A 27,002-nucleotide genomic window follows, 5' to 3' on the forward strand; every position below is an offset into this window, starting at 1 on the left:
TCTCTCTCTCTCTCTCTCTCTCTCTCTCTCTCTCTCTCTCTCTCTCTCTCTCTCTCTGTGTGTGTGTGTGTGTGTGTGTGTACATGTGGAGGCCAGTGGACAATTTCCGGTTAATCACTCTCCCTATTTTGTGAGACAGGAGCTTCCATTAAACGTGGAGCTTATCAGTTCCACTAAGCTAAATGGTTAATGAGCTCCAGAGCTCCACCTATTTCTGCTTCTTTGAAGTTGAGACCACAGGCACATGCTGTGGAAATGACTAAAATATACCCTGTCCAACTTGAGACCCATCCCAAAGGCAAGCACTAGTCCCTGACATTAGTGAAGATACTTTGTTATGCTTACAGACAGTAGTTTAGCATTATTGTCCTCTGGGAGTCTCCATCCAGCACCTGACTGAAACAGATTCAGAGACCCACAGCCTAACATTGGAGAGGGCTCAAGGAGTCTTTTGGACGATTTGGGAAAATGATTGATGGCCTCTGAAGGAAAAGGAAGAGCATAAGAAGACCATCAGAGTTAACTAATCTGTACCTTAAAAGACTCTCAGAGACTGAGTCACCAACCAAAGAGTATACACAGGATGGACAGAGGTCCCCAGCATATATGTACTACATGTGCTATTCAGTCTTCATGTAGGTTCCCCAACAGCTGGAGTGGGGGATGTCCCTTAATGTGTTGCCTGTCTGTCCAAAGTGTTCCCCATACTTGGCTGGCTTGTCTGACCTCAGTAGGAGAAGATGTGCTTAACCCCGCAGAGACTTGACATGCCATGACTGGGGGATATTCAAGTGGTCCCCACCCTCTCTTGGAAGAAAAAAGGAGTCAGGGATGAGATACTGTGGAAGATGGAATGGGGAGGGAGTAGTAATTGAGATATAATGGAATATATAAGTAAACGGGAAAAGTGAACAATACATATAAATAAAATAAAAATATACAAATCAGCCTATTATTTTAAATTTTGCCCTACTCAACATCTCAGGGCATAAGCCAAATAAGAAATTTTTTTTTTTTAGATTCTTTAAACCGTGTTTTGGATTCTTTAAACAGGTTTGATTCTTTAAACCACGGATCTTGGCTATGAGAGAAACTGTACCAAATACTGGAAACGGATTCAAAATACATACAGACTAGGACCCTGCCCAGCTCTCCAGGTGGCTGCCCCATAATTGGCTGTGTAAAGGTGCATTCTAAAGGTCATTCTATTTTGCTATCAGTTCAGCACCTTCAGGGTAACAAGGAATATGGTATTAATGGTAATTAATACCATTAAAATCCACAATGATTGGCCCACTGTCTCATTTTTCTAATGTAAAATGAGTTCCTTGGTCAGAAGCAATACTGTGTGGAATGCCATTGTGGTGAATGAGGCACTCAGTATGTCCATGGACAGTGGATTTGGCAGAAGCAATGTGTACATGAAAGTCAAAATCATAAGCAGAATACATATCTATTCCAGGAAAAAGAAAGCTTTGTACTTTGCCCAAGAGAAATGGTCCAATGTAGTCAACCTGCCACCAAGTTACTGGCTGGTCAACCCAGGATATAGTTCCACATCTAGGGCTCAGTGTTAGTAGTCTCTGCTGTTGGTAGATCTGGCACTCACCAGCAGATGTGGCCATGTCAGGCTTGATGAGAGGACTACTCTACTGTTGTACCCATGCATAAACCCCACGATGGCCACTATGTTCATGGTCCAATTGGAAAATAACAGATATAGCTGGGGACACGGCTGACTTCCTTCAGAATAGATCATCCTACCTACTTGATTACTGAATGTATGCTCAGCTGAACTTACCTTTTGATCAATATTTACATGGGACATAAGTATCTTTACATCCTTTGAGCATTTTGAGAGATCTATTCACATACTTCTTCCTTTTATGTCTTTCTCAACAATATTCTAATCCTTCTGTTTCCAAGTCTCGGACAGTAAGGCATCCCACTGTTTGTAGCAGATGATTCAGTGAATAATCACACATTTCCAAACAAATGTATGAACATGACTACTGCATGAAGCTCTGAACTGTGATAATTTCCCTTTAATGCTGTCTTTCAGGATTGTCCCAGAAACATGCTTTAGTGCTGCAGTTGTTGACTACTTGATGGGGTCTGTATAACAGGAAGAACCAATAGTAAAGCAGGACCTAGTTATTTCTGTCTCAGTCATTAATGAAAGGGCCTATACGAGGAAGCTCTAGGTACATGAATAATATCAGGGGCACTGTACAGGAATAGAAAGAATAGGCTTCTAGGCAACTGAGGTACCTAGCATTAGTTTGAAAATTGCCCCCAAACAACCCAAGCCATAACCCTAACCACAAACACTGAACCATGACCCCTAAAACAGGACCCCGACCCTAACCCCTGACCCAGACCCTAACACTAACCACCTAAGCCCAACACTTAACCCCCTACCTCCGATCCTAACCCCTAACTCCCTAACCCTAACCTTCAACCCCCTACCCCCAATCATAACCCCTAACCCTAACCTCCCCTAACCCTAACCCTTGACCCCTGCCTCCTTTCCCCTGACCCTAACTCCTAACCCTATTGTTAGGATTTTATGGACATTTCAATACAAAACAACTTTAGCATACCGTTTACAATCATAAGGCTTTTCTGCAATGTATGTTGTTTTCTGTATTCAGAGATAAGTGTGTAGAGCAAAGGCTGTACATTGCTTCCATTCACAGTGTTCCAGTGAATGGAAATATGAATATTTTTGTAATAATGAGAACTATAGAAATGTTCAAAGTCTTCTCCATATTCAATACATTCATAAGATTTCTCTCCACTGTGATATCTTTTATGCCTTCTGTCATAATTTGAATTTTATTGCTGTAAAAAAAATACCATGACCAAGGCAACTCTTATAATTGACAACATTTAATTGGGAGTTATGTACAGATTCAGAGGTTCAATGTATTATCAAGGCAGAAAGAATGGCATCGTCCAAGCAGACATGGTGCTGGAGGAGCTAAGAGTTCTACATCTTGATCTGAAGGCATCCAGAAGACTCTTCTGTCCTGGGTGGAGCTTAAGGATAGGATCTCAAAACCCAATCCCACAGTGACATACTTCCTCAAAGGCCACATCTACTCCAAAAAGTCCACACCTCCTAATAGTGCCACTTGCCATGGGCCAAGCATATTCAAACCACCACACCTTAGAAGATCACTTTGACCTCTAAAGGCTTTACCACATTGGTTACATTCATAGGGTTACTCTCTAATATGTGGGGTTTTTTTGGGGGGGGGTTTACTTGGAGGTGACCTGATTGTGAATAGGCTTTACCACATTTATTACATTTGTAAGGTTTCTCTCCAGTATAAATTCTTTCATGAGTTTGCCACAGAGGCAAAGGATTTACTACATTGTCTTTATTCATAGAGTTTAATTTCAGTATCTGTGATTTTATGTATTCGGAGACTTGTGTTACATACAAAGGTTTTAACATATTCATTAACATTTGTAATATTAACAAGGTTTCTCTCCAGTATGTTTTCTTTTATGTACTTGTAGGTTACCAGGATATGTAAAAACTTTGCCACATTGATTACATTCATAGGGTTTCTCTCCAGTATGTTCTTTTTTATGTACTTGGAGATGACACTGTCGTGCAAAAGCTTTACCACAATGATTACATTGGTAAGGTTTCTCTCTAGTATGAATTCTTTCATGTTGTTTACAATCACTCTGATTTTTAAAGGCTTTACCACATTGGCTACATTCATAGGGTTTCTCTCCAGTATGTATTCTTTCATGTTTTTTACGATCACCCTGACTATTAAAGGCTTTACCACATTGACTACATTCATATGGTTTCTCTCCAGTATGTGTTCTTTTATGGATTTGAAGAGAATTGTGTTGTACAAAGCCTTTGCCACATTGATTACATTTGTAAGGCTTCTCTTCAGCGTGAATTCTTTCATGCCTTTGAAGTTGACTATGATGTGCAAAGGCTTTATTACATTGCTTACATTCATAAGGTTTCTCTCCAGAATGTGTTGCTTTATGTATATGGAGACTAGTGTAATACCCAAAGGCTTTACCACATTGATTACATTTGTAAGGCTTCTCTCCAGTATGAATTATTTCATGTCTTTTACGTTCACGAATGCATGGAAAGGCTTTACCACATTGATTACATTTGTAAGGTTTCTCTCCAGTATGTTTTCTTTTATGTACTTGTAGGTTACTAGGATATATAAAACCTTTGCCACATTGATTACATTCATAGAGTTTCTCTCCAGTATGTTTTCTTTTATGTACTTGGAGTTGACACTGTCGTGCAAAGGCTTTATCACAATGACTGCATTTGTAAGGTTTCTCTCCAGTATGTGTTCTTTTATGTTTTTGGAGACTACTGTGATATAAATAGGCTTTACCACACTGATTACATTCATAGGGTTTTTCTCCAGTATGTATTCTTTTATGTATTTTAAGATAACTGTGTTGAGAATAGGCTTTACCACATTGATTACATTTATAGGGTTTCTCTCCAGTATGTGTTCTTTTATGGTTTGGGAGAGAACTGCTATATGCAAAGGCTTTACCACATTCATTACATTTGTAAGTCTTCTCTCTAGTATGAACTTTTTCATGTCTTTTAAGCCTATGAAGATGTGGAAAGGCTTTACCACATTGGTTACATTCATAGGGTTTCTCTCCAGTATCTGTTATTATTTGAATTTTGAGACTACTACGACATTTATAGGCTTTACCACATTGATTAAATTTGTAAAGTTTCTCTCTAGTATGTGCTCTTTTATGCTCTTGAAGATACCTTTGTTGTGCAAAGTCTTTACCATATTGAATACATTCATAGGGTTTCTCTCCAGAATGAATTGTCTCATGCTTTTGAGGATAACTGTGACATGCAAAGGCTTTATCACATTGAGTATATTCAGAGAGTTTTTCTCCAGTAAGACTTCTTTCATGCCTGCAAAGATAATTGACACATGTGAAGCTTTACCACAATCACTACACCAATGGATCGTTTCATCTGTAGGAATTAATTTTACAATTTTATCTGTAGAAATCAGTTTTACAATTTGGTCTAGTTGTAAAGAGGAACCATATCTTAAGTTTTATCACTTTGTTTGCATTCATGGTTTCCACTTCATTATGGGTTGTTTTGTGTCTTTTAAGGTATCTGTAATTATAATAGCATTTATTAATTACATGGCTCACATTCATAGTGTCCTTTTTCTCTATGAAGTTTTTCACATATTTGGAGAGAACTGGAAGAGCTCAGAGCTTTACCATACTGAGTACATTCATAAATTTTTCTATACTGTGAAATACACTACATTTGCAAAGTGTACTAGGACAAACAGAGAAGAATTTCCACATTCCTAGTACTCACGGGGATTTTCTGCAGTGTGAGTTTATGGATGCATTGCCAATGAAGTTGGAAAACCAACTAATTATAAGCTTGTATCACAGTGAGAAAGTCTACTTAAATGGGGAATACTACATGTCTTCTAATTGTTCTGGGAGTGGGGTATATTGTTTCTTTCAATATGCTCATATGGCTTGTATCCATTTAACAGGTATATCACATGATATACCTATTAAAAGAAGAATAACAAATTAAAGATTTCAACATTGCATTCACATAGTATGACTTTTTGTTCATCATAGATATGTAGTATATGGATTCTTGACTCTCATAAACTGCCTCTCTCACTTAAACTTAGCAGTGTTGCTACAAGTATATGAGTAACACCAGCTATACTATAGCATATTTGCTTATTAGAAACATATACTTATCACCATATATATATTGCAATATGTGAGTGGTATGACACTAAATAGATTGGCAGTTCTATAGAGTAGCTGTAATATGGGTATGATTCAAATGGCAATGTCTGTTAAGGCATTGTTTCTTTGTCTTCTTTTTTAGAGGAATGTCTTGCAAACAGAAATCAGACACCTGACATTGAGGTATGTGGATTTGTGAAAATGTAATAATCATCAATACACTTAAAGAAGTGCTTTTTTTACACCACTGCTTTTTTTTTTTTTTAAATTCCAGGACAGATTAACATTTCTTCAGAGGCATATTCATACCAACTTGTACATGAAAATTACCTTCCATGTCTTCTGGAACTTTGACAATATTCTTCAATATTATGCTCTTCCCAATTGCAGCCTAAAATACAGTACCAAAAACTGTATGATATATTACTGGAAAATAGTCAGATTTTAAGTTACTATCTTCAGTGAATCTGATTTATTCACCTCATTCTTCCTCATTCTTAATTGAAGATATAGAAAAGCATCAGTAACAAAAAAACAGTTGTTCCCTTACTTTAAAAAGTGAAGGAAAATTCACTGACTTACTTATAGCAGTGAGGTTGCTGTAGGTCTCTAGCATCACATCTTTGTAGAGACTCTTCTGTGAAGTATTCAGCAAAGCCCATTCTTCCCAAGTGAAGTTCACATGCACATCATCATAGGTCACTGCATCCTAAAATATCCCAGACATGAGTACAACACAAAGCATAATACTGGCATCATTGTAAAATAAATGTATGCTTCATTGATAATATATTCATATAATTTTGGTGCTTCCCACACTTATTTCTTGACCTAGAAGTTATAATGTCATCTTAGAAGGAAACTGGATAAATGAGATTCACCTCTGTCATTTCTTTGAATAGGATATAGCCTTGCAAGAGAAATGCCAATTAACAGATATAAAGAAAGAGAGAGAGAAAGACACAAACAGTACTGAACACACATCAGAGAAACTGTATAAATAATTACTAACTACAAAAACTGATGAGCAGAATGGGTGTATTGGCTCATGCTTTTAATCTCAGCCGTCAGGAGGCAAAGGCAGGTGTATCTCATTGAGTTGGAGGCCCGCATGGTCTATCCAGGACAGCCAAAGGTATATATTAAGTCCCTGCCTCCCTTGGAAAAACAATCAAACAAACAAACAAACAAGGAAGATAGAACTCAGAGGTTTTTACTGAAGTTCCTACAAAGAATTACACATTCACTCCAGTTCTGTATTCATCTTTCAGAATCCTGAAGTGCCTAAGTTTAAGCTGTAACATTAATGATATCTTATTAAAAGGGGATGCATGTTTAAACAGTTACAAATGAACAGATGAAAATATTAGCAATGTAAATATTAATTCTAATTGTTGATAAGAAACATATGGCAGGAGAGATGGCTCAGCAGTGAAGAGCTCTTGTTGCTTTTGCAATAATTGGGATCAATTGCCAGTACTTACAAGGGGGCTCACAACTATCCATTACTCCAAGTTCAGGCCACCTTCTGACTACTATGAGGACCAGGCACACATGAGGTGCATATTCATGCATAAGACAAAACACTCATATTCATTTTTAAAAAATCAAAACGAACACAACAGGTAGGAAGAATGCCATGCACCGGCAATCCAATTGAAATCTCAGGCAGTAAAACTCAGGCAGTATTAATGTCACGAATACATGCCATCCTGAGAAACAGAACATTCTTTCTGCCAAATTTCAAAATTCACAATGTGGATTCAACACAACAGCATATGCTTGACATGTACCAAAACCTACATTCTAGGCCTATCAGCCAATAATATAAAAACAAACAAACAAACAAACAAACAAAAAGCCAGGCATGTTGGTGCACATTTAATCCCAGCACGCTGGAGATAGTCAGGTGGACCTGATTAAGTTTGATGCCTGCATGTTCTACATACCTATTGTCAGGACAGACGGGGCTACACAGAGAAGCTTTGTCTTCAAAACCAAAACCAACAAAATTAAAAATATAAAAACACAAGGCTCACAAGGTAGCTTAGCACTGAATAGCAATTGTTTCTACTGCATCTTATGTGATTTAGGGATAGTTTATAACAGTGAATGTAGGATAGCATGAGAAGGAAGCTCACTGATCAGTTTCAACCACAACATAGTACACACATACACACACACACACACACACACACACACACAAACATACATACACACAAACCAGGAAATGCGTTGAGTCTATAGACATTCAAATCTCATCCCTGAGCTGGACAGTGGTGGCACACACCTTTAATCCCAGCACTTGGGAGGCAGAGGCAGGTGGATTTCTGAGTTCAAGGCCAGCCTGATCTACAGAGTGAGTTCCAGGACAGCCAAGGCTATACAGAGAAACCCTGACTCAAAAAACAAAAACAAAACAAAACAAAACAAACAAACAAAAAAAACAAAACAAACAAACCCTCATCCCTGATATGGAATCTAGAAAGGTTCCTCCTTCAAAAGCTTCTATAAGCTCTCCAAAGAAAGCCACAAAGGAGAGACAAGTGTTCAAAGACATCATCCTATCAGGGGGGCTTTGATTTGACTCAATCAATTACATTCTGACCCTGTCATTATAAGCTCATGGACATCCCATGATGTAGTTAGTCTAACTTCAATGATCCTAAGAGTCTGCAAGAACTTGTACACTGTTCAAATGTCCTAAGTCTCTTCTGACATTCAAGACAATCTCTGGATCACCACCACATCTTGTAAAATTAAAAAGCAAGTTATATCTTTCCTACATACAATGACACATACCCATTCCCATTCTAATGGGAAGTATGTGTACATAGTAAGGGAAGAAACCCATCAGGGCAAACAACAAATCCTGTAGCTCTGTCTCAGACATGTGGGACCTCAGTTTCCCTGCAACTCCTCATACGTCTCTCAGGTTAGTTACTTGCACTCCCTATGCAGCTCTCCACGGCAGGTGTCTCACAGCTTAGGTATCTCAATATCTTGTTGTCTCAAAATGGAACTCAGGCTTCATGCTCACAGGTTCATGCAATACACTCTCACAGTGTCCTCCCTCACTGGGGCTCTGATGCTGCCAAACATAGAAAGAATCGTGACCTTAAATTTTGCATCTTTCTTATTTCCAGAACTTGAGTGATCCTCCAAGGTTTGGATTCTAAATTGGAATGGACCCTGCCATGATTGGACTACAGCTTTATCAGGTTTTGTATGAAGTTCCTTCCTGGGTCTAGGAATCACTTTGCCTACTCCTTCCATTAATTGAAGGCTTAGCAGGAAGAAATGTTACCCTTAGGGCACCTTTTAGGCTTCCAATCCTGAGCAAAGGGACCTTCTCTTTAATGGAAAATATTCTCTCTGAAAATTCATGCCATTGTTTCAGCATTTGATTGATATTTGAAAGTACATACTGCTGTTTTCTTCTACAAACTACAGACTTTGCATTTATTTCTGCCCCCCTTGTTGCTTTTTTTTGTCATTGTAGTCCTGAAGGAGTCTCTAGTAATAATCACCCATTAATTCAATATTCCATCTAAGAATTCAGAACATTATTTTTAAATTCTGCATTACTCAATTATTCAGGGTATAGACAGAGTAAGAAAGATTTGGGGTCAAAATACCACACAAATGACCTTTAGCTAAATTTTTCATGGAGGCTATTTTCTACTGAAATCCTATGAACTCAACTTCTTCCAGGTGCCACAAGAACAGCTGCTTAAGCTCTGAGTACAGCTTTCTATTCTGTTTGCCATCTCAAGTCCTGACAGTTTCCATATTCCTCCAAAAGAGAACATCCTCAGGTTCTATCCAGACACAAAATCACTTTTTTGTGTACAACTTTTTTGTTCTAATTTGCTACGCTGCTGTGAATGAATCCTCTGACCAAAGGCATCTCAGGTAATGAATAAGTTTACTTGTTTGGTCCTGTTAGATCACAGTCCATCATTTTTGGAGCTTAGGATACAAACTCAAGCTTCAAGAAAATGAAGGCAAAAACCATGGACAAACATTGTTCCCTGCCTTGTCCTCTTGCTTGGTCACTATCTCATGCTCAGCTAGCTTATCAGCCCAGGCCCACTTGCTTAGGGATCCTGCCATCATTAGTGGACTAGCCTTCCCACATCAATCATCACTCCACACAATCTCTCACTGACACAGCATCCAGCCATTTTGATTAGGGCATGACCTTAAGTGAGGCTCCCTCAGATGACTGTAGGCTCTAAGATGTTGACAATTGAAGATACTCAGGACACACAGAGACAATAATATATTAGAAAGTTTTAAAAACCCAAATCCAATGTGCTAATCATATTGCTTAAGTAGAAAAATGCAAACCTTGATGATTGCAACAACTGGAAAACATAGATTTGCCAAGAGATGAGGAGAGGCAAGTCTTTAGGATCAAAAAGAGGAAACTAAAACTGTTTCTCCACAGAAAGTCCCCAAACTATAAAAAACTCAGGAAACTCATAGCAATATAGTAAATTTTCAGAAGAAAAAATAGATGGTCTATCATTTTCCAAAGAAACAACAATATAATTAGATTATAGTGAATAAAATCACAAATAAACGGAGACAGAAAGACAGACCTATAAGTCTTTTAAACAACAACTACAAGATTATAATAAAAAATTAAAGATATTACAGGCCAGCACTCTTCCCATGCACTCTGTTTCTCCTCTTTGCCAATAATAGGAAATAAATTGGAAGTGGCAAAACCCCAGTCAATTGGACAAAGAGGCAGCCTAAGGAATAGAAAAAGTTTTTCCCCCCAAATCCACATCTTATAGGGGATTAATATACAATATATATAAAGACTTAAAGAAACTAGAATTTTTCAATGTAAAAATTCCAATTTAAAAATGGAGTATATATCTAAACAGAGAATTCTCAAAAGAGGAATCTCAAATGGCTGAGAAAGACTTAAAGAAATCTTCCCCATTTTAGCCATCAGGGAAATGCAAAACAAAATGACTTTGAAAATTCATCTTATACATGTCAGAATGGCTAAGATCAATAATACAAGTGACAGCATATGCTGGCAAGGATGTGGAGAAAGGGGAACAATCCTCCACTGCTTATGGTAGTGCAAACTAATACAGTCACTATGGAAATCAGTATTTCCTCAGAATAATGGTTCCTAAGAAAATGGAGACTCCATCTACGTCAAGACCCAGCTATACTACTCTTGGGCATCTATCCAAACGGTGCTCCATCCTACCACAAGGATATTTGCTCAACTATGTTTATGGCATATTTATTCATACTAGACAGAAACCAGAAACAACCTAGATGTCCCTCAACTGAAGAACAGATAAGCAGAATGTGGTACATCTATACAATGGAATATCACTCAGTTGTTAAAAAAAAAAATGACACCATGAATTTACAGGCAAATGAATGAATCTAGGAAAAAAAAATCACCCTAAGTGAGGTAACCCAGACCCAGAATGACAGATATGATATGCATTCACTTATAAGTGGATATTATCTATTAGGTAAATAATAATCAAGCTATACTTCACAAACCCAGAGAGGTAAAGAGTAGGGCTACATAGGGGAGAAGCATGGATCTCCCTCTAGAGGGAGAAATAGAATAGTTTTGGTGAGTAGATTGGGGTTTGATGGGAACAGGAGGGGGAAGGATCAGTTGAGGGGAGGATGAAAGGGGAAAGTACAGTGTAGGGAGAAATAGCTAAAATCAGGAAACATTTGGGGGTTACTGTAGAAACTTAGTGCAATGACAACTTCCTGGAATCTATGAGGGTGACCCAAATGAGGACTCCTAGTACGGAAGTCTGAACTGGCCATCCTTTATAGCCAGGCAGGGCTTCAGTGTTGAAGATGGGCTACATCTGGATGAGCTGTTGGCCAAGAAGGTCCCTTGGAGATCCCTAGGACAAAACTGAAATCTGACAGATCCTCATCACTGAAGACAAATTCAACACAGTTCTCTGAATGTAGAGGTCAAGTAGGTACAGGCTTGGAGCCTTTACTCCTATGTTCTAGTCTCTTTGAGGAGAGAGGGCAGTGGTGGCTCATGCCTTTAATCCCAGCACTTGGGAGACAGAGACAGGCGGATTTCTGAGTTCGAGGTCAGCCTGGTCTACAGAGTGAGTTCCAGGACAGCCAGGAATACAGAGAAACCCTGTCTCGAAAAAAAGAAAAACAACAAAAAAAAAAAAAACCTATTTGTTATTTCATTTCTCTTCTCCACATACCACCAAAAAGAACATTAGCAAAACCCTTTGAAGGAGATTGCTTCTGCTAGATTCTGTCCTTTCTGCCCTGAGTTTTCTATTGCTATATGCAGTGTAGACAAGATGGCTCAAGCTCTCATATCTATTTGACAAATAAGAATTCACTAAAGATTAAAATTAGATAGGAGAAAGAAGTAGGTTGACACTGCTTAAGCTGTAATTACATGTCATTTTATGACCAATACAGCACTGGCTTTACAAGTGCATAATCCTTTAACCATTGCTATTGTCTTCATTCCTTTAGCATAATGTCTTCCTGAGGCAAGCAGCTTGTCCTCAGCAAATGAACACTGAGGTTATTCTCATAATTAAGCCACCATGAATACAACTGCAATGAATATGACAATTCTGATACATCTCAATGATAATTTCAAGTGCATGGAAAATATACTGAGAAGATTGCTGGGATCCATGGTAATTCTGTCATTTTATGAGAACTCTGTTACTTAGGTATAGGTATTATGTCCAAATGTATCAGAATACATCCATTAAATATGTGCAATTTTACATCAAATATAATAACACAACATGGTTTTAACTAATTTTAGTTGGTATCTGTATAAAATCCCAACTTACTGTATCAGGCTTTATTTGGCAGGCTAACTCACAATCCTGGGTCACATCCAGATTGATTATTAAATTCTGGACCATGTTTATTTTCACTCTTTTTGCTTTCTCAATTAAATCATACTTAGTGTGGTATCATTTATGTGACCCTAACAATGTTTTCTGTATCACTAAAGTCTAAACTAAAGCCCCCATTCTATGGCTTTGCATTTTATTTCACATCAGTTTCAGTTTCACACAGTAATTCAAATTTGCTAAATGATTGATTATGTAGAATACATTTTACCCATTTATACACCTGCAAACAACACCATTAAAGTGATGTGTTTTCAAAAGGAAAAAAGAAAAATTGGGTATGTTCAATTTGCAGCATAAATTCAAAACAATCCAAAGAAAACTCCTGACAGTTTATAACAGGAAAGCTGATTACAAAGCTACATGCCATGTGAAAAAACTCAGAACCCTCAATGGGATTATGAAGTAATAGGACACATTTTGGCACAATGTGAATTGAGTCCATATTACCATGGAGCTACAACAATCAAAAGGTTTACGACATTTGTGAAAGAATAGGGGGATGGATGCAAAGAAAAAGCCAACAACATAAGCCACAAATTATAGTCAAATTTTAATTAAAAGACCGGTGGAAACTCAGCCAGGAAAAATGCGAACTTGACCAGTGTTACCTATGATTGCATGTGTATACAAATTAAATAAACACAGACTTCACGACTCCCACAAAAATAACTCAAAGTGACCCCTAAACTGTTATATTTCTGACCCTCCAGCCATTACTGATCTCACTTCCAAACACAGAGGCCCCATGCTCTACAGCTCTCTCTGTATGAAGGTGATCAGAAGGGTAGGGTATGCTCAGCAGCTCCCCGTGCCTCCTTACAATCTCACACGAACCCAGTCCCACTGAGCTCACACACAAACTGTCAGGAGCCATGATGGGACAAGCTAATTATTAGCAGATGATCATCATGAAATGCTTGCCTCGGATTATTATATAATCTGGGACAAAGTGAGCCCTCATCCAGAAAGGCTGTGAGGAACTTATTTTAGGAAAGATTCCTGCTATTAATATGCTTTTCTTATTATTATTATTGAACATATATAACAATCACTAAGCAATAGCACACCCCCTTGGAGCAGATCTCTGCAGACCCACAAAGATGTGCTGTCTCGTAGTGATGCTATATAGACAAATAGCTCTTTTATAGTGGGACTGCTATTAAGTCCCTTTCTTTTTTTTTTTTTTTTTTCATCAGTTATGTTTTACTGGAATATAACCATGTTCATTTGCTGATACATTGCTTTTCACACACAGAAGCAACATAGTTGCAAAACTAAAGACAATATTAACAATAGTTACTATCTTGGGCCATTAAAAGAACTTCCCAAACTTTTGCTTTTAAAAAGCAATATCCTAAACTTTCTGGAACATTCTAAGCTGTCCTAAGATGGCTACCATCCAAACAGATGTCTGAAAATCACTTACTTTTTAATTAGCAAGTAGCCAGCCACATGTACACAGACATCATCTAGTCCCTCTAAAAATTATAGCTGGAGATGTAACTCAGAGGCCATGGGTGTGGGCTCCTTCACTGCTTCATCTGCCAAAGGGTAGCTGGACTTTACAAGCATTCTCTGGAATCACAGTTCTGTAATCCTCTAAAGCAAACTTAATTTTCCCCATCTGAACTGAAGTACCTCTACATTACAGAGACCATGTACATTACTCAAAACAGGGTGTTGTCAGAAACCTGAAGTCCTGATGGAGGCAGATCTCATTCAGATCTGAGAACCACACGTGCGCCCTGTTGTGGATCATTACTTCTTTCAGCCTGTCGATGACCACTCTACTTTCAAGTCATCCAGGACAGGCATCTCCTCAAACTGGCAGCTGGGCACTACACGTGCTCGGAGCTCCGCAGGACACAACAGCCTCGGCAGAGGCCGCGGAGGAAAAGATTAAGTCCCTTTCTGATAGTCAAAACTGCTATGAGAACTCTGCCAGTCTCCGAGTGTCATCAGTTAATTGCCCTTAGATAGTAACCAGACTTTCTCCTGCTCAGAGCACATTCCAAGGTGGTTATAAAACAATTAACCAAAGGTCACTAAAAGGGAACTCACGATTTATTATAGGTGCTAGGACAGAAGAGAAAATATTGCCTGGGTTTATCTATACAAAACTTCACTAATTTCTTAGTTATAGTTTTAAACCTTCGGTGAACCTGTTGGAGCTAGACAGGTGATGAATGTTTAGCTAGATAATTACTCCTAATGGATATGCATGTAAACATTCTCTGCTGTGAACTTCTATTTCAATTTATGATTTGAATTTTGGTGTGAACTTGTGATGAACTTTGTAACATGTGATCATGTACTCAGAATGAGGTATAAGTACTGAAGACAAAGACAGACGGTGGTTCATTAGGAGCCGTCCGCTCTCCTCCTTTTTTCCTTCCCTGCTTAGAACTTCCCCTCTTAGAATTATTCCTTTGTTAGAATTTTTTCCTTTTTCCAACTTAGGACTTTCCCACTATTCCCCTTAGATAGTTTTCACAGGAAATTTTTTTACACTTAGTAATAAACTATAATAACTTTTTTAAGTGTCTTTTCTTCCTGCGACCTCAAACTAACAGACCTAAGTTAGAGCCTGGCAGAGCCTGCAGAGACAGATCAAAGGCATTGATTAATCCTCTGCTGTCCAGAAACTGCAGTTTCTGGCCTCAGAGGATCAAACAGATAGCAGGTCAGCTACAGTAGCTTAGTAAGTAAACTTTAGTAATGTAGATAAGAAAGATTTTATTAAACAGCAACCCTAAATATCTCGTAAGATATTACCCCGAATCTCGTAAGACCAAGTCTTACCCCTCACCGACGCTCTTCCAATTCCCATCCCCCTCGGCTGCCTCAAGAAGAACCGCGACCTTCTCCCCCACCAAGCCGGGGCTGGCTCCCAGCATGCAACTATAGCAATTTGGTTTTTAGAAATACGTTCAGATCCTTATTTAGATTCTTGAACGTCCTGGTCTGTGAATCTACAAAAATGGCCATTTTGGACTTTTATTGATGATCTAAAATTGATGACCTTACTACCCAATGCTAATGCCAACTACTGTCAGAGCAGGAAAGCTCTCACCTTCCTTCCTCCACATTCCTTTCTGTGCTATGACCACATCAGCTTCAAAGGTGCTCAGTGAACTCAATTCTTACACAGGCCCCTCTTTATTTCTAATTCCCCTAAAAATGTCAGGAAGGTAAGGGGGACACTTTCACTGGTCTCTCTTCCTTCTCACTGACCAGTCCGGGACCAGTCTGGAAGGAGCTGCAGGACTGTCTTCCAGGCACTGAACAGCAGAGGCAGGATTGGGTGTTTAAAGCAAGTCTTAACTATATAGCATGAGACAAGCCTGAGCTACAGAAGATATTGTTCTCAGAAGAAACAAATAACCAAAGCTCTTGAGAAAAAAGAATAAAATTCTTAATGACCCAGAGATATTAGAGAATAGAAACAAATAAAAGATTAAGAAAATGAAATTTAAAAGGTAATACCAACAATTGACTTCTTGAAAAGATAAATCTAATTGAAAAAATGCATAGCTATACCAACTTTAAACAAGAACAGGCCATTCCCTGGTAGATGAAATGGCATTAATAAGATACTGTCTGGGGAAAAGGACTGAAGCCTTGAGGGTCAGCAGAAAGAATGGAAACAGGCAACCTTGGTAGGTAGGAGGTTGGGGGGACCCTCCAGAATGTACCAGAGACCTGGGAGGTGAGAGACTCTCAGGATTCAAAGGGAGGGACCTTAGATGAAATGCCCTACATTGGGGAGAGGGAATTTGTAGAGCCCACCTCCAGCAGACAGACAGGGCATCAAGTGAGGGATGGGTTGCCATGCCACAGTCAAAACTCTGACCCATAATTGGTCCTGTATGAAAGAACTACAGGGATGGAAATGGAGAGGAGCTGGAAGAAAAGGTCTAGCAACAGGCCCAAAGTGGGATCCAGCTCAAGGGAAGGCCCGAAGACCTGACACTATTACTGAGACTATGGAGCGCTCACAAAAAGTGACCTATCATGACTGCCTCCAAAAGACCTAACAAGCAGCTGAAAGAGTCAGATACACCCAACCAATGGACAGAAGCTGCTGACCCCTGTGGTTCAATTAGGGGAAAGCTGAAAGAAGCCGAGGTGGAGGGCGACCCTGTAGGAGGACCAGCAGTCTCAATTAACCTGGACCCCCAAGATCTCTCAGACACAGGACCACCAACCAGGCAGCTGATATGAGGCCCCCAACACATATATAGCAGAGGACTCCGGGTCTGGGTTTAGTCAGAGAAGATGCACCTAGCCCTCCAGAGACTAGAGGCCCCAGGGATTTTAGAGGTCTGGTGGGTGGTGGGTGGTGAGTGGAGAACATCCTCATGTGTGCCAATCTCCCAGCCATGAGCAGGCCCTTGTTTACCACAAGAGACCAGATAATAGGACCTAGGTGGAACTAACCACCTTGGCTGCACATAGATCCTGCTACAGGAACTTGAAAGAAGAACTGCCCCTGGGCTTGCCTTGAGACATCTCCAGCCGTGACCCCTGACCAAGAACGGATTATCCCACCCATCTCTCCTGGCTGAAACTAAGAAGGGTTCGGGCGGGGTCTTCCCCTTTAAATTGAAAGCTTAACATTAAACCATCGAGCCTTGATCAGAGAACTTTGTCTTGGCTTCATCTCTTCTCGCTCTCCGTCCCCCTTTCGTTCCCAGCCCTCTTTTCAGGTGAACCCGTTTGACTCGTGGCCGCAGGCGGCTACACTTATGGAGACAGAGGGGTAGTGAGGAGGTATGTTGGAGGGTGGACCAGGAGGGGAATAAAATCTGGAGTTTAAAATAAATAAATAAATAAATAAATAAATAAATAAGTACTGTCTGACCTTGACCCCCTTGTTCCATGTTAGCTGCTGAGACCAGTAATCTGACACACACAGCTCCAGCCAAAGGCCTGTATGTCAACCCTCTGAGGTGACTTAACTATGTCAACAAAGATTGTATATATCTCCATATGACAATCTCCTAATTGAAAATTCAATAATCATTGGCTCAATACAACCTCCCCAAATTGTACACCTATCGAATTAATACATGCTATGAAATTACAAAATCATCACCCTGCCTGAATAAAGTCCTTCTTCAGGACTCCTGCAGCTGACTCCCTTAAACTTTAGTCTGTGATCTAGCTATTGCTTACCCTGTTTCACCCTGCAGTGTACACAGTAAACTGTTCCTTCTGTTCTGGTCTGAAGGCAGAAACCATGCTCCACATGCCCCCCTTTTTTTTTCTTGAAATGGAGAATTACATGACTCAAATGAGTAATTTTAAAACTCTGTAATGATATATCCCTTTACTTAGGACGTTTAATCAAGGTCATTGCCCTGGGAAGCAGGAGACTAGGATCAAGGGACCCCAAGTCAACATTGTTTGTTTCATGAACACTTTTTTTTTGTTGTTTGGAAAGGCTGAAGATGCAGCTGTTTTAGAATTAAAATGCCTTTCCAGGGAGAAATCACTCCACACACAATTAAAAGATTAATTTTTTAAAAATCTCTTTAATAATAGCTTGCATCCAATTCTGGTTTGTAGTAACATTTTTGAGAATTCTGGAATTTTGGTTTCTTTAAAAAACACAGAAATATTACAAGCATGTGCTTTCATTTTAAACCCCGGTATAGTGATGTGAGGCTGCTTCTAACTGTCTACAGCCGCTAACCATGATTTGCTTCATGCTCTAGCAGAAGCATGGTTTTGTCACCTACAGATTTCTGTGATGGTATGGCATCTGATACTCCAGAAACATTTTGGAGGGTATATGTGAGGACCCCGAGAGATAGGGTGTGTGTGTGTGGGTTATTGGTGTTTTAGGAAGGTTGGTTATGGTTTGTTTGTAGCTGTGGTCAAAGAAGACACAAAAGATAAGAAATTAGATTCAAGGATCTCTTTCTCCTCTATCCTTGTTTCTCTCCTATCTGGTGGGGATGGTGGAAAAAGGGTGGGAGAAGAAGAAATCACAAAATAGCAAAGACCAGCTATATTGGTTAATACTAAAATCAGAAGCCAGCCTAGAACAAATTTTGCATTCCACATATTCTGTCACCCTAAAGTCTTTTTTAGGTTAAGGTCCCAGATTATGTTTTGAACAATTTAAATATGAATTGGAGACTGCAAGTCTAGCCACTTAGAGAGATGGGAGATTTACACAGCAAATATATTCCCAGGATTATTTCTTAAGTACACTAGTGCCCTAAAACAAAATGTAATTCTTCAGTAATAGGATCCTAAGTGGAGGGTCCCAGATGGTGAAAAACACAGGAAAAGGAGAAGATAGAAAGTATAAAAGCTAGGGTGGGGAGGTCTTGAACAAGCTATGTCATATGATAAGTAAGCTTAAGAAGAATACCACCTTGTACAGTCCTTACATGGGGGAAATGGAAGGAAATAGGAGACATGTATCAAGTCAGCAGAAATATATGAAGAAACTATGAAATCTAAGTTAATTGCTTCTGAGATAGAAAGCAAGCATCTAAAACTTAGAACACATTCCAAGAGGTGGTAAAACAGTTAACCAAAGGTCATAAAAAGGGAGCTAATGATTTATTGTAGGTACAAGGACAGAAGATAAAATATTGACTAGGTTTATCTATATAAAACTTCAATGCTAACTTAGTTATGATCTTTAACTCCCCATGAACCTGTAAAACTAGTGACAGATAATGAATGTCTAGTCTTAATGGATACATATGTAAACATTCTCTGTTGTAAACGTCTTGTTCAAGTTATGATTTGAATTTATGTTTGAACTTTTGTAAAAAAAAAAAAAAAGGATGCTTGGGAAAACCATGTGATCTATTTCCCTAGAAAAGGTATAAAAAACTAGGAATGAAGACATTGCAAGGGCATTATTACATCAGAGCAGGAGGAGAGAGCAAGACAGGAAGGACTGCAGAGTAGAGTAACTTAGAAATTAAAAGGAAACTTAGAACTTTTTAGAATTTATTTATTTATTTATTTATTTTGGGGGAGAATAACTTAGAAATAAAGATTAAAATCACTTTTCAAAGTGTCTCTTTTTCTTCCTGCTACTTTAACTAGCAGGTGGAGATAAGGACAAAGGCTACTTTACTTAATCCCCGTTTTAATATGAGGCGCTAAACGTCAGAGACTGCAGTTTCTGGCCTCAGACAGATCAACTACTACTGCAAAGTAACTTAGACTTAAGACAGGTAAATGTCGCATTATTAAAAAGCAACCCTAAATATCTCCCAAGACCAAGTCTTGCCCCCGCTGATGCTCGGCTTAGATCGCAGGAGCTGGCCTCCGACACTATGCATTAGTAAATCTTTCACATCACCAATTCTACTCCTTTACACCACAGCTTAATATTGGGTTGCTACCCAACACATGAGATGCCTTCTACAATCTCCACAGAATTAATTCCAAATGGATCATACATCTTAATGTTAAATACCAAGGGCAGAACTTGTAGAAACTAGGGCTCTCCGAGTTTCTCATCCTGCCAAGGGTGTTTCTACACACAGGTCACTGTTGCAAATTCTCTGAGCAGATACAGCTGCCATAGTCAAGTTATTCAGAGGCTAGCCTTGGGTCCAGCGAGTGGCTAGGACTTCACGGGACCTCACAGGTGGCTGCCGGTTCCCAGCCAGCCCCGGGAAAGATCCAGCACACCAGCTCCCGCTAGGCAGCCCTCCCCCCCCCCCCCCCCGCACTCCCCCCCCTCCCCCGCTCCTCCCGGTTGTTGGCAGTAACCCCGTGCTCACCATGTCGCAACTCTGGAGCTTGCCTGAGAGCACCTCGCAGCACCCAGAAGCAGGGCTCAGAACACATCACTCCAAAACACTCAAGACTGGTCAGCAGCTAAGCCGAACCAGCCGCATGGCACCAGAAAGAGCCCTCCTCCCATTCTGACTGGCAGATCTGCCTAAGGCTCTGATTGGCCAGTGAGTCTTGAGTGACATGAGCACACTCTAACCCTAAGGGATACAGCCTGGTGGTTCCTAGCCCAAACTTCTAGTCCAGAGCCAGACTTTTTCCAACTCTGCAGGGATTTGTATTTCAGTAGGTCTTGTGCAAATTTCTCCAATACCCTACCCGCCTGTCTCCCATCCATCTCCGGGGAAGACCCACCACTCCAGCTCCCACTGCTCAGCCATGTGCTCCTCCCCTTTGTGGGTAGTGACCCTGTGATCGCCAGGTCTCATTCCCCCAGCTCCCCTCACAACACTCAGTAGGCATTTCCCCTTCTTCCTCCTGGAATCAAGGTAGAAAGCATCCATAGCCCATTACTCAACTTTCAGTGGAGTTATTAATCTGTCCCACAAGTAGAAGGGTGCCCAGGATATTAACAACTAAAGAGAGATTTTAGGAAACAAGAGCTTTGTGGCTTCATGCTGGGTTCAGGTAAACTGCAGCTACTTCTCACCTGGTAGATGTGAGACAAGCCTGGGAGAAAAGCAGGAAACAGATGACAAACACTGTGGAGCACTATTATTAGCAGGCACATCTTCCTCAGTGGGAAGTGTCCTTTATATATTATAGGCTGCCACCAGAAGCTGTGGCCTAGATTAAAAGTGGATCTTATCACCTCAAAAGATCTAGATTAAAGAAGGGGTTTCCCACTTCGAAAGCTGTAATTAAGAAAAATCACACACAGTACCCAAACTCTTTCAGTTTTAGTTAATTCCACATGTTCACATACAGGTTTTCCTACTTCTGTGAATGATAAGTTAAACTCTCTCTTGAATCAATGTCAAGGCTGAGATATTTAAGGGTATTCTTAGCTCAAAGTCAGCAGAAATATATGTAAACTATAAAAATGAAATGGAATGTTCACCTAAAAGTAGGTTGCTCAGGAGACGATGCTTCCTGTTGATTATGATGTGTGATCTAACATAAAATTGTCAATGCCACAATTATCACATATAAAAATGAGGATTCAATAGTGGGATAGCCCTAAGCAATGATCCTTGCCTAAACTTTCCATTTCGCTATGTCTTTATAACCTGCCTCCTGAAATTAAAGTGAGAGAACTTGATCAGAACCCCAGACTTGCTCTCATTCTTTGTGTCTCTTGTTCCTTCATTCTTTCTCCCCCTTCCCTAGGGTCTCATCGAATCCCCGAAGGCCTGGGCAACCAAGAATGTCAAACACACAGGGATCTCTTCTCAATGGAGATAAAACACCTGCATTCTATCCAAAAGGCTGAGAGTGGATTTTCTTAATGATCTGGTGACTCTTTTGCTATCTGTAGAGGCAGACTTCACCTACATTTTTCTATGGAGGCAGACCTTCCTAAGAATGATATCCCAGATTCTCTCTTCCCTAGACTGTTACCCATGCTTTGGGGAGATATCACACATGCTTTATGGCCAGCTGACCTCTATACTACTGGTCAGAGACCACATTAAATTCTAGGTCTTTTAGCTATAGCACCTATCCTAATGGTCACATGTACTTTATAAAAGAGTTTCTATTACAAAAGTATAAAAAGAGTTATACTTTAAGCTTTATTGTACACCTGAAACTGGACCAACTGGACTGATTGTTGCCTGGACATCTTCTCCAAAATTGTATTGTGTTGTAAATGTGTTAGCAATGAACTGCTGACTATTAGACTCTTTCAAGTCTGATTCAGATTGATAAAGTCAATATGCAATGGGTTTTCATTCTCATCTCTTAGCGTAGTTTGCTTCTCTGATACCTGTAGGGATACCCTCAACAGAAGTCTGACCTCCAAGTGACGTAGAATGCCTTGGACAGGAAACATTACCAGGAATAGAAAACCTGGGGTGGAAAATACCTCAAACCATACTTCACAAAGGAAGCCTCAACAGATACAAGAAGATTGAAGTAACCCCTTACGTCTTATCATATCACCATAGATTAAACCTGGACTTCAGCAACAACAGAAACAACAGAAAGTCTACAAACTCATGGAAACTGAGGAAATCTCTACTCAATGACCACTGTGTCAAAGAAGAAATTAAAGACATTCTAAATTTCAATTAAAATGAAGGCACAACATGCCCAAATTTATGGGACACAACGAAAAAAGCACTAAGAGTAAAGTTCATAGCACTAAGAGCCTTCATGAATAAATCACACTAGCAACTTAACAGCACATCTGAAAGCTCTAGAACAAAAAGAAGAAAACATACCCAAGACGAGTAGGCAGCAGGAAATAATCAAACTCAGGGCTGAAATCAATAAATTAGAAACAAAGAGAACAATTCAAAGAATCAACAAAACCAAGAGCTGGTTCTTTGAGAAAATCAACAAGATAGATAAACCCTTAGCCAAAACTAACAAAAAGGCATAGTGACAATATCCAAATTAACAAAATCAGAAATGAAAAAGGGGACATAACAAAAGACATTGAGGAAAACCAAAGAATCATTAGGTCTTACTCCAAAAGCCCATACTCCATAAAATTGGAAAATCTAAATGAAATATATGATTTTCTGGGTAGATTCCACTTACCAAAGTTAAATAAAATCATTTAAACAATCAAAATAGTCCTATAATCTCTAAGGAAGTAGAAGTAGTCATTAAAAAATATTCCCCTCCCTAAAGCCCAGAATTAGTGTAGAATTCTACCAGACTTTCAAAGAAAAGCTAACACTAATATTCCTTGAACTATTCCAAAAAATAGAAACAGAAGGAACATTGCCAAACTCATTCTACGAGACCACAGTTACACTGAAACCTAAACCACACAAAGGCCCAACAAAGAAAGAGAATTTCAGACCCTTATGCACATGGATGGAAAAATACTCAATAAAATACTCGCAAATAGAATCAAAGAACACATGAAAAATATCTTCCACAATGATCAAGTAGGCTTCATCCTAAGGATGCAAGGGTGCTTCAATATACAAAAATCCATCAACATAATTCACCATATAAACAAACTGAAAGAAAAACACCACATGATCATATCATTAGATGCTGAAAAAGCCTTTGACAAAATCTAACACTCCTTCTTGTTAAAATTCTTGAAGAGATCAGGGATACAAGGTAGATACCTAAACACAATAAAGGCAATATACATCAAGCCAAATGCCAACATCAAATTAAATGGAGAGAAACTTAAAGCAATTACACTAAAATCAGGAAGAAGACAATCTACTGTATCCATTTCTATTCAATATAGTACTAGATTTAGCTAGAATAATAAGACAATTGAAGGAGATCAAGGGTATACAAATTGGAAAGGAAGAAGTCAACAAAGTATCTCTATTTACAGATGATATGATAGTATACATAAGTCATCCTATAAATTCCACTATAGAACTCCTACTGCTAACAAACACTTTCAGTGAGGTTACTGGATACAAGATTAATTTTAAAAAATCAGTATCTCTTCCATATACAAATGACAAATAAACTGAAAAAAAAATCAGGAAAACAACACCTTTCACAATAGCTTCAATAAAATATTAGAATAACTCTAACAAAGCAACTGAAAGACTTATATGATAAAAATTTCAAGTCTTTGAAGAAAGAAATATAGGAAGATATCAGAAGATAGAAAGATCTCCCATGTTAATGGATCAGTAGGATTAATATAGTATAACCATCCATCCTACCAAAAATAATCTACGTATTAAATGTAATTCCCATCAAAATTCCAATATACCTTGAAAGGGCTGACATCACTCCTTGAAAGGGCAATATATGGAAACACAAAAAAGAATAGCTAAAATAGAATAGCTAAAAAGAAAAAAAAACCCTTGGAAGTATCACTATCTCTTTTTTCAAGTTGAACTATAGAGCTAGAGTAATAAAAAAACAACCATATAGTATTGGCATAAAAAAACAGACATGTTGATCAACTGAATCAAATTGAAGACCTAGACGCAAATCCAAACACATGAGAACATCTGATTCTTAATAAAGACACAAGAAACATACACCAGAAAAACAAAATCATCTTCACCAAACTATGCTGACCAAACTGGATATATGGATATATGATAATAGATCCATATTTATCTCCCTGCACAAAACTCAAGCGCAGGTTGATGAAAGACCCCTACATAAAATCAGATACACTGACCCTGATAGAAGAAAAACTAGAGAATAACCTTAAATTCGTTGGCACATGAAACAACATTCTAAAGAACACCAATAGCACAGGAAATAAGATCAACAATAAACAGAGTCTCATGAAACTGAGAAGCATATATAAGGCAAAGGATAACATCAACTGGACAAAGAGGCAAGCTACAGAACAGCAAAAGATATTTTTACCAACTCCACATCCAACAGAGAACTAATACCCAAAATATAGAAAGAACTCAAGAAACTACATTCAAAAATTCAAATAATCCAATTAAAGATGGGGTACAGATCTAAACAGAGAATTCTCAATAGAGGAATCACAAATGACTGAGAAAGACTTAAAGAAATGTTTAATATCCTTAGCCCACCAGGGAAATGAAAGTCCAAACTATTTTGAGATTCCATTATACCTGTCAGAATGGCTATGAAAATATGGTACATTTTACTCAATGTAATATTATATGGAGCTATAAAAAATGACATCATGAAATTCACAGGAGAATGGATAGAACTAGAAAAAATTATTCTAAGTTAGGTAAACCAGACCCAGAAAGGCAAATATGGCTTGTATTCACTTATAAGTGGATATTAGCAGTTAAGTAAATGATAACCAAACAATCCATAGACCAAGAGAGGTTAGGTAAAGATAAGGGCTCTAATGGAGAAAAGCATGGAAATTCCTGGCAAGGGAAAATAGAATAGATTTTGGGAGTGCACTGGGTGCTAGTAGGGATGGGCATGGGAGGGATCAGATGTGAGGGGAGATTTGATAGAAGGAAAGAGTAGGGGAGAGACAGCTGGAATTTGGGGACATTTCCAAATTGTGTGGAAACTTAGTGCAGTGGAAATTTCCTGGAATCTATGGGAATGATCCTAGTGAGGACTAGTATTGGAGGATCCAGAGTCTGAACTGGCCATCTCTTGTAGCCAGGCAAGACTTCCAGTGGCAAGACTGGGTTGCATTTATTTGTGTTGTTGGTCCAGGGGATCTCATGGAGATCCCCAAACAAGCAAAGCTGATGCTAGGACAGAGGGCTGCTTTATCCAAACTGACAAGAGAGCCCCATTGTTGAGGTCCACATCCACCCAGCTCATTGAACATAGAGAGGTGGAAGGTGCCTTCATTGAGCATATGCAGAGACTTACAGCCAGACATTATGAGGAGAGAGAATCTACATTGAATGTCTCTATTTGATCCTTTCTTTCAGAGCTCTGGGAATTGTGCAGAAGAGAGGCCTAAAAAATTCTTCAGGTCAGAAGGGATGGAGGACAGCAGGAGAACAAAAGCCACTGAATCAACTATGCAGGGCTCATAGAGACTGAAATGTCAAGCATGGGGCCTGCAGTGGTCTGTACTACCAGGTCTTCTGTATATATGTTCTGGCTGTTAGCATTTTTTTTGACACCTAACTGTGGGGGCAGGTATGTCTCTGTCTGCTTTTGGAACACTTTTCTTCATGTTAAGTTGCCTTATCTGCTTCGGTTTGAGGGCTATTGCCTCTACTATCTTTTGTTTTGTCATGTTTGGTTGTTTTCTCTTGGAGCCCTGCCCTTCTGATGGGAGATGAAGGCCCCTCTTCTGCATGATTCTCAGAGCTCTGAGAGAAAAGATCTAATAGACACATGTGAGTAGACATGTATGTTGCATCTCTCCATGAAAAGTCACATAATACAATTGTTACCTAAACAGGGACACGATAAAACCAAAGATGAGTTGGGGAGGGTCAGGGTGACTATGGTAACATGGCACACAACTGAGACTGAGAAGCCTGAAAGAAAAACATCTGAAAAGGAAATTCTGATATAATTGTCCTTTCCTGGATGATGTATTGGTGTACCTCTGTACTATCACTCCAGACAGGAAGCCCACAACAGAGCAAAGTATCAATAACACCAAAGTCTAGTTTGATAAATCAATGAGTTTTATTGAGATTACTTACAGGAATTTTGGTGAAATAAGAGAAGAAATAACTCTAAAATAACTGCATCACCAAAACAACCCAAGCATGGATGACAACTCATAAGGCTGGGGACTTGAAGCACACTGCACAGACTGCAGGGAGCTCAACAGAAATGAGTCAGTTGATCTAAACCTCTTTCAGGCAGCTCACCTGTTTCCCTCTTTCTCTAAGTAGCTGGTCTGGTCTCAGAATCTTTTTTTCTAAACTTTGTTCTGCTCATCTGGGAGGGATCCTCATTTTTTATCATTTACTATGGCAAGGAGGAACTTAATGAATATGG

The 27,002-nt window shown here is 39.1% G+C and overlaps 1 protein-coding gene across 1 annotated transcript; it reads right to left on the minus strand.

Moving 5' to 3' along the window:
• Positions 1 to 3,663: 3,663 nt before the first annotated feature.
• LOC114612547 (zinc finger protein 431-like) lies at positions 3,664 to 6,388 on the minus strand. The gene is made up of 4 exons (XM_028757492.1): positions 6,355 to 6,388; positions 6,103 to 6,163; positions 3,735 to 4,948; positions 3,664 to 3,665 (listed from the first exon to the last, which is right to left on the minus strand). Coding segments are annotated over exons 1-4 (1,311 nt in total).
• Between the last annotated feature and the right edge of the window lie 20,614 nt (positions 6,389 to 27,002).

The sequence above is a fragment of the Grammomys surdaster genome, unplaced genomic scaffold (assembly GCF_004785775.1).
Source record: "Grammomys surdaster isolate TR1022 unplaced genomic scaffold, NIH_TR_1.0 126176, whole genome shotgun sequence".
In the NCBI taxonomy this organism is placed as follows: Eukaryota; Metazoa; Chordata; class Mammalia; order Rodentia; family Muridae; genus Grammomys; species Grammomys surdaster.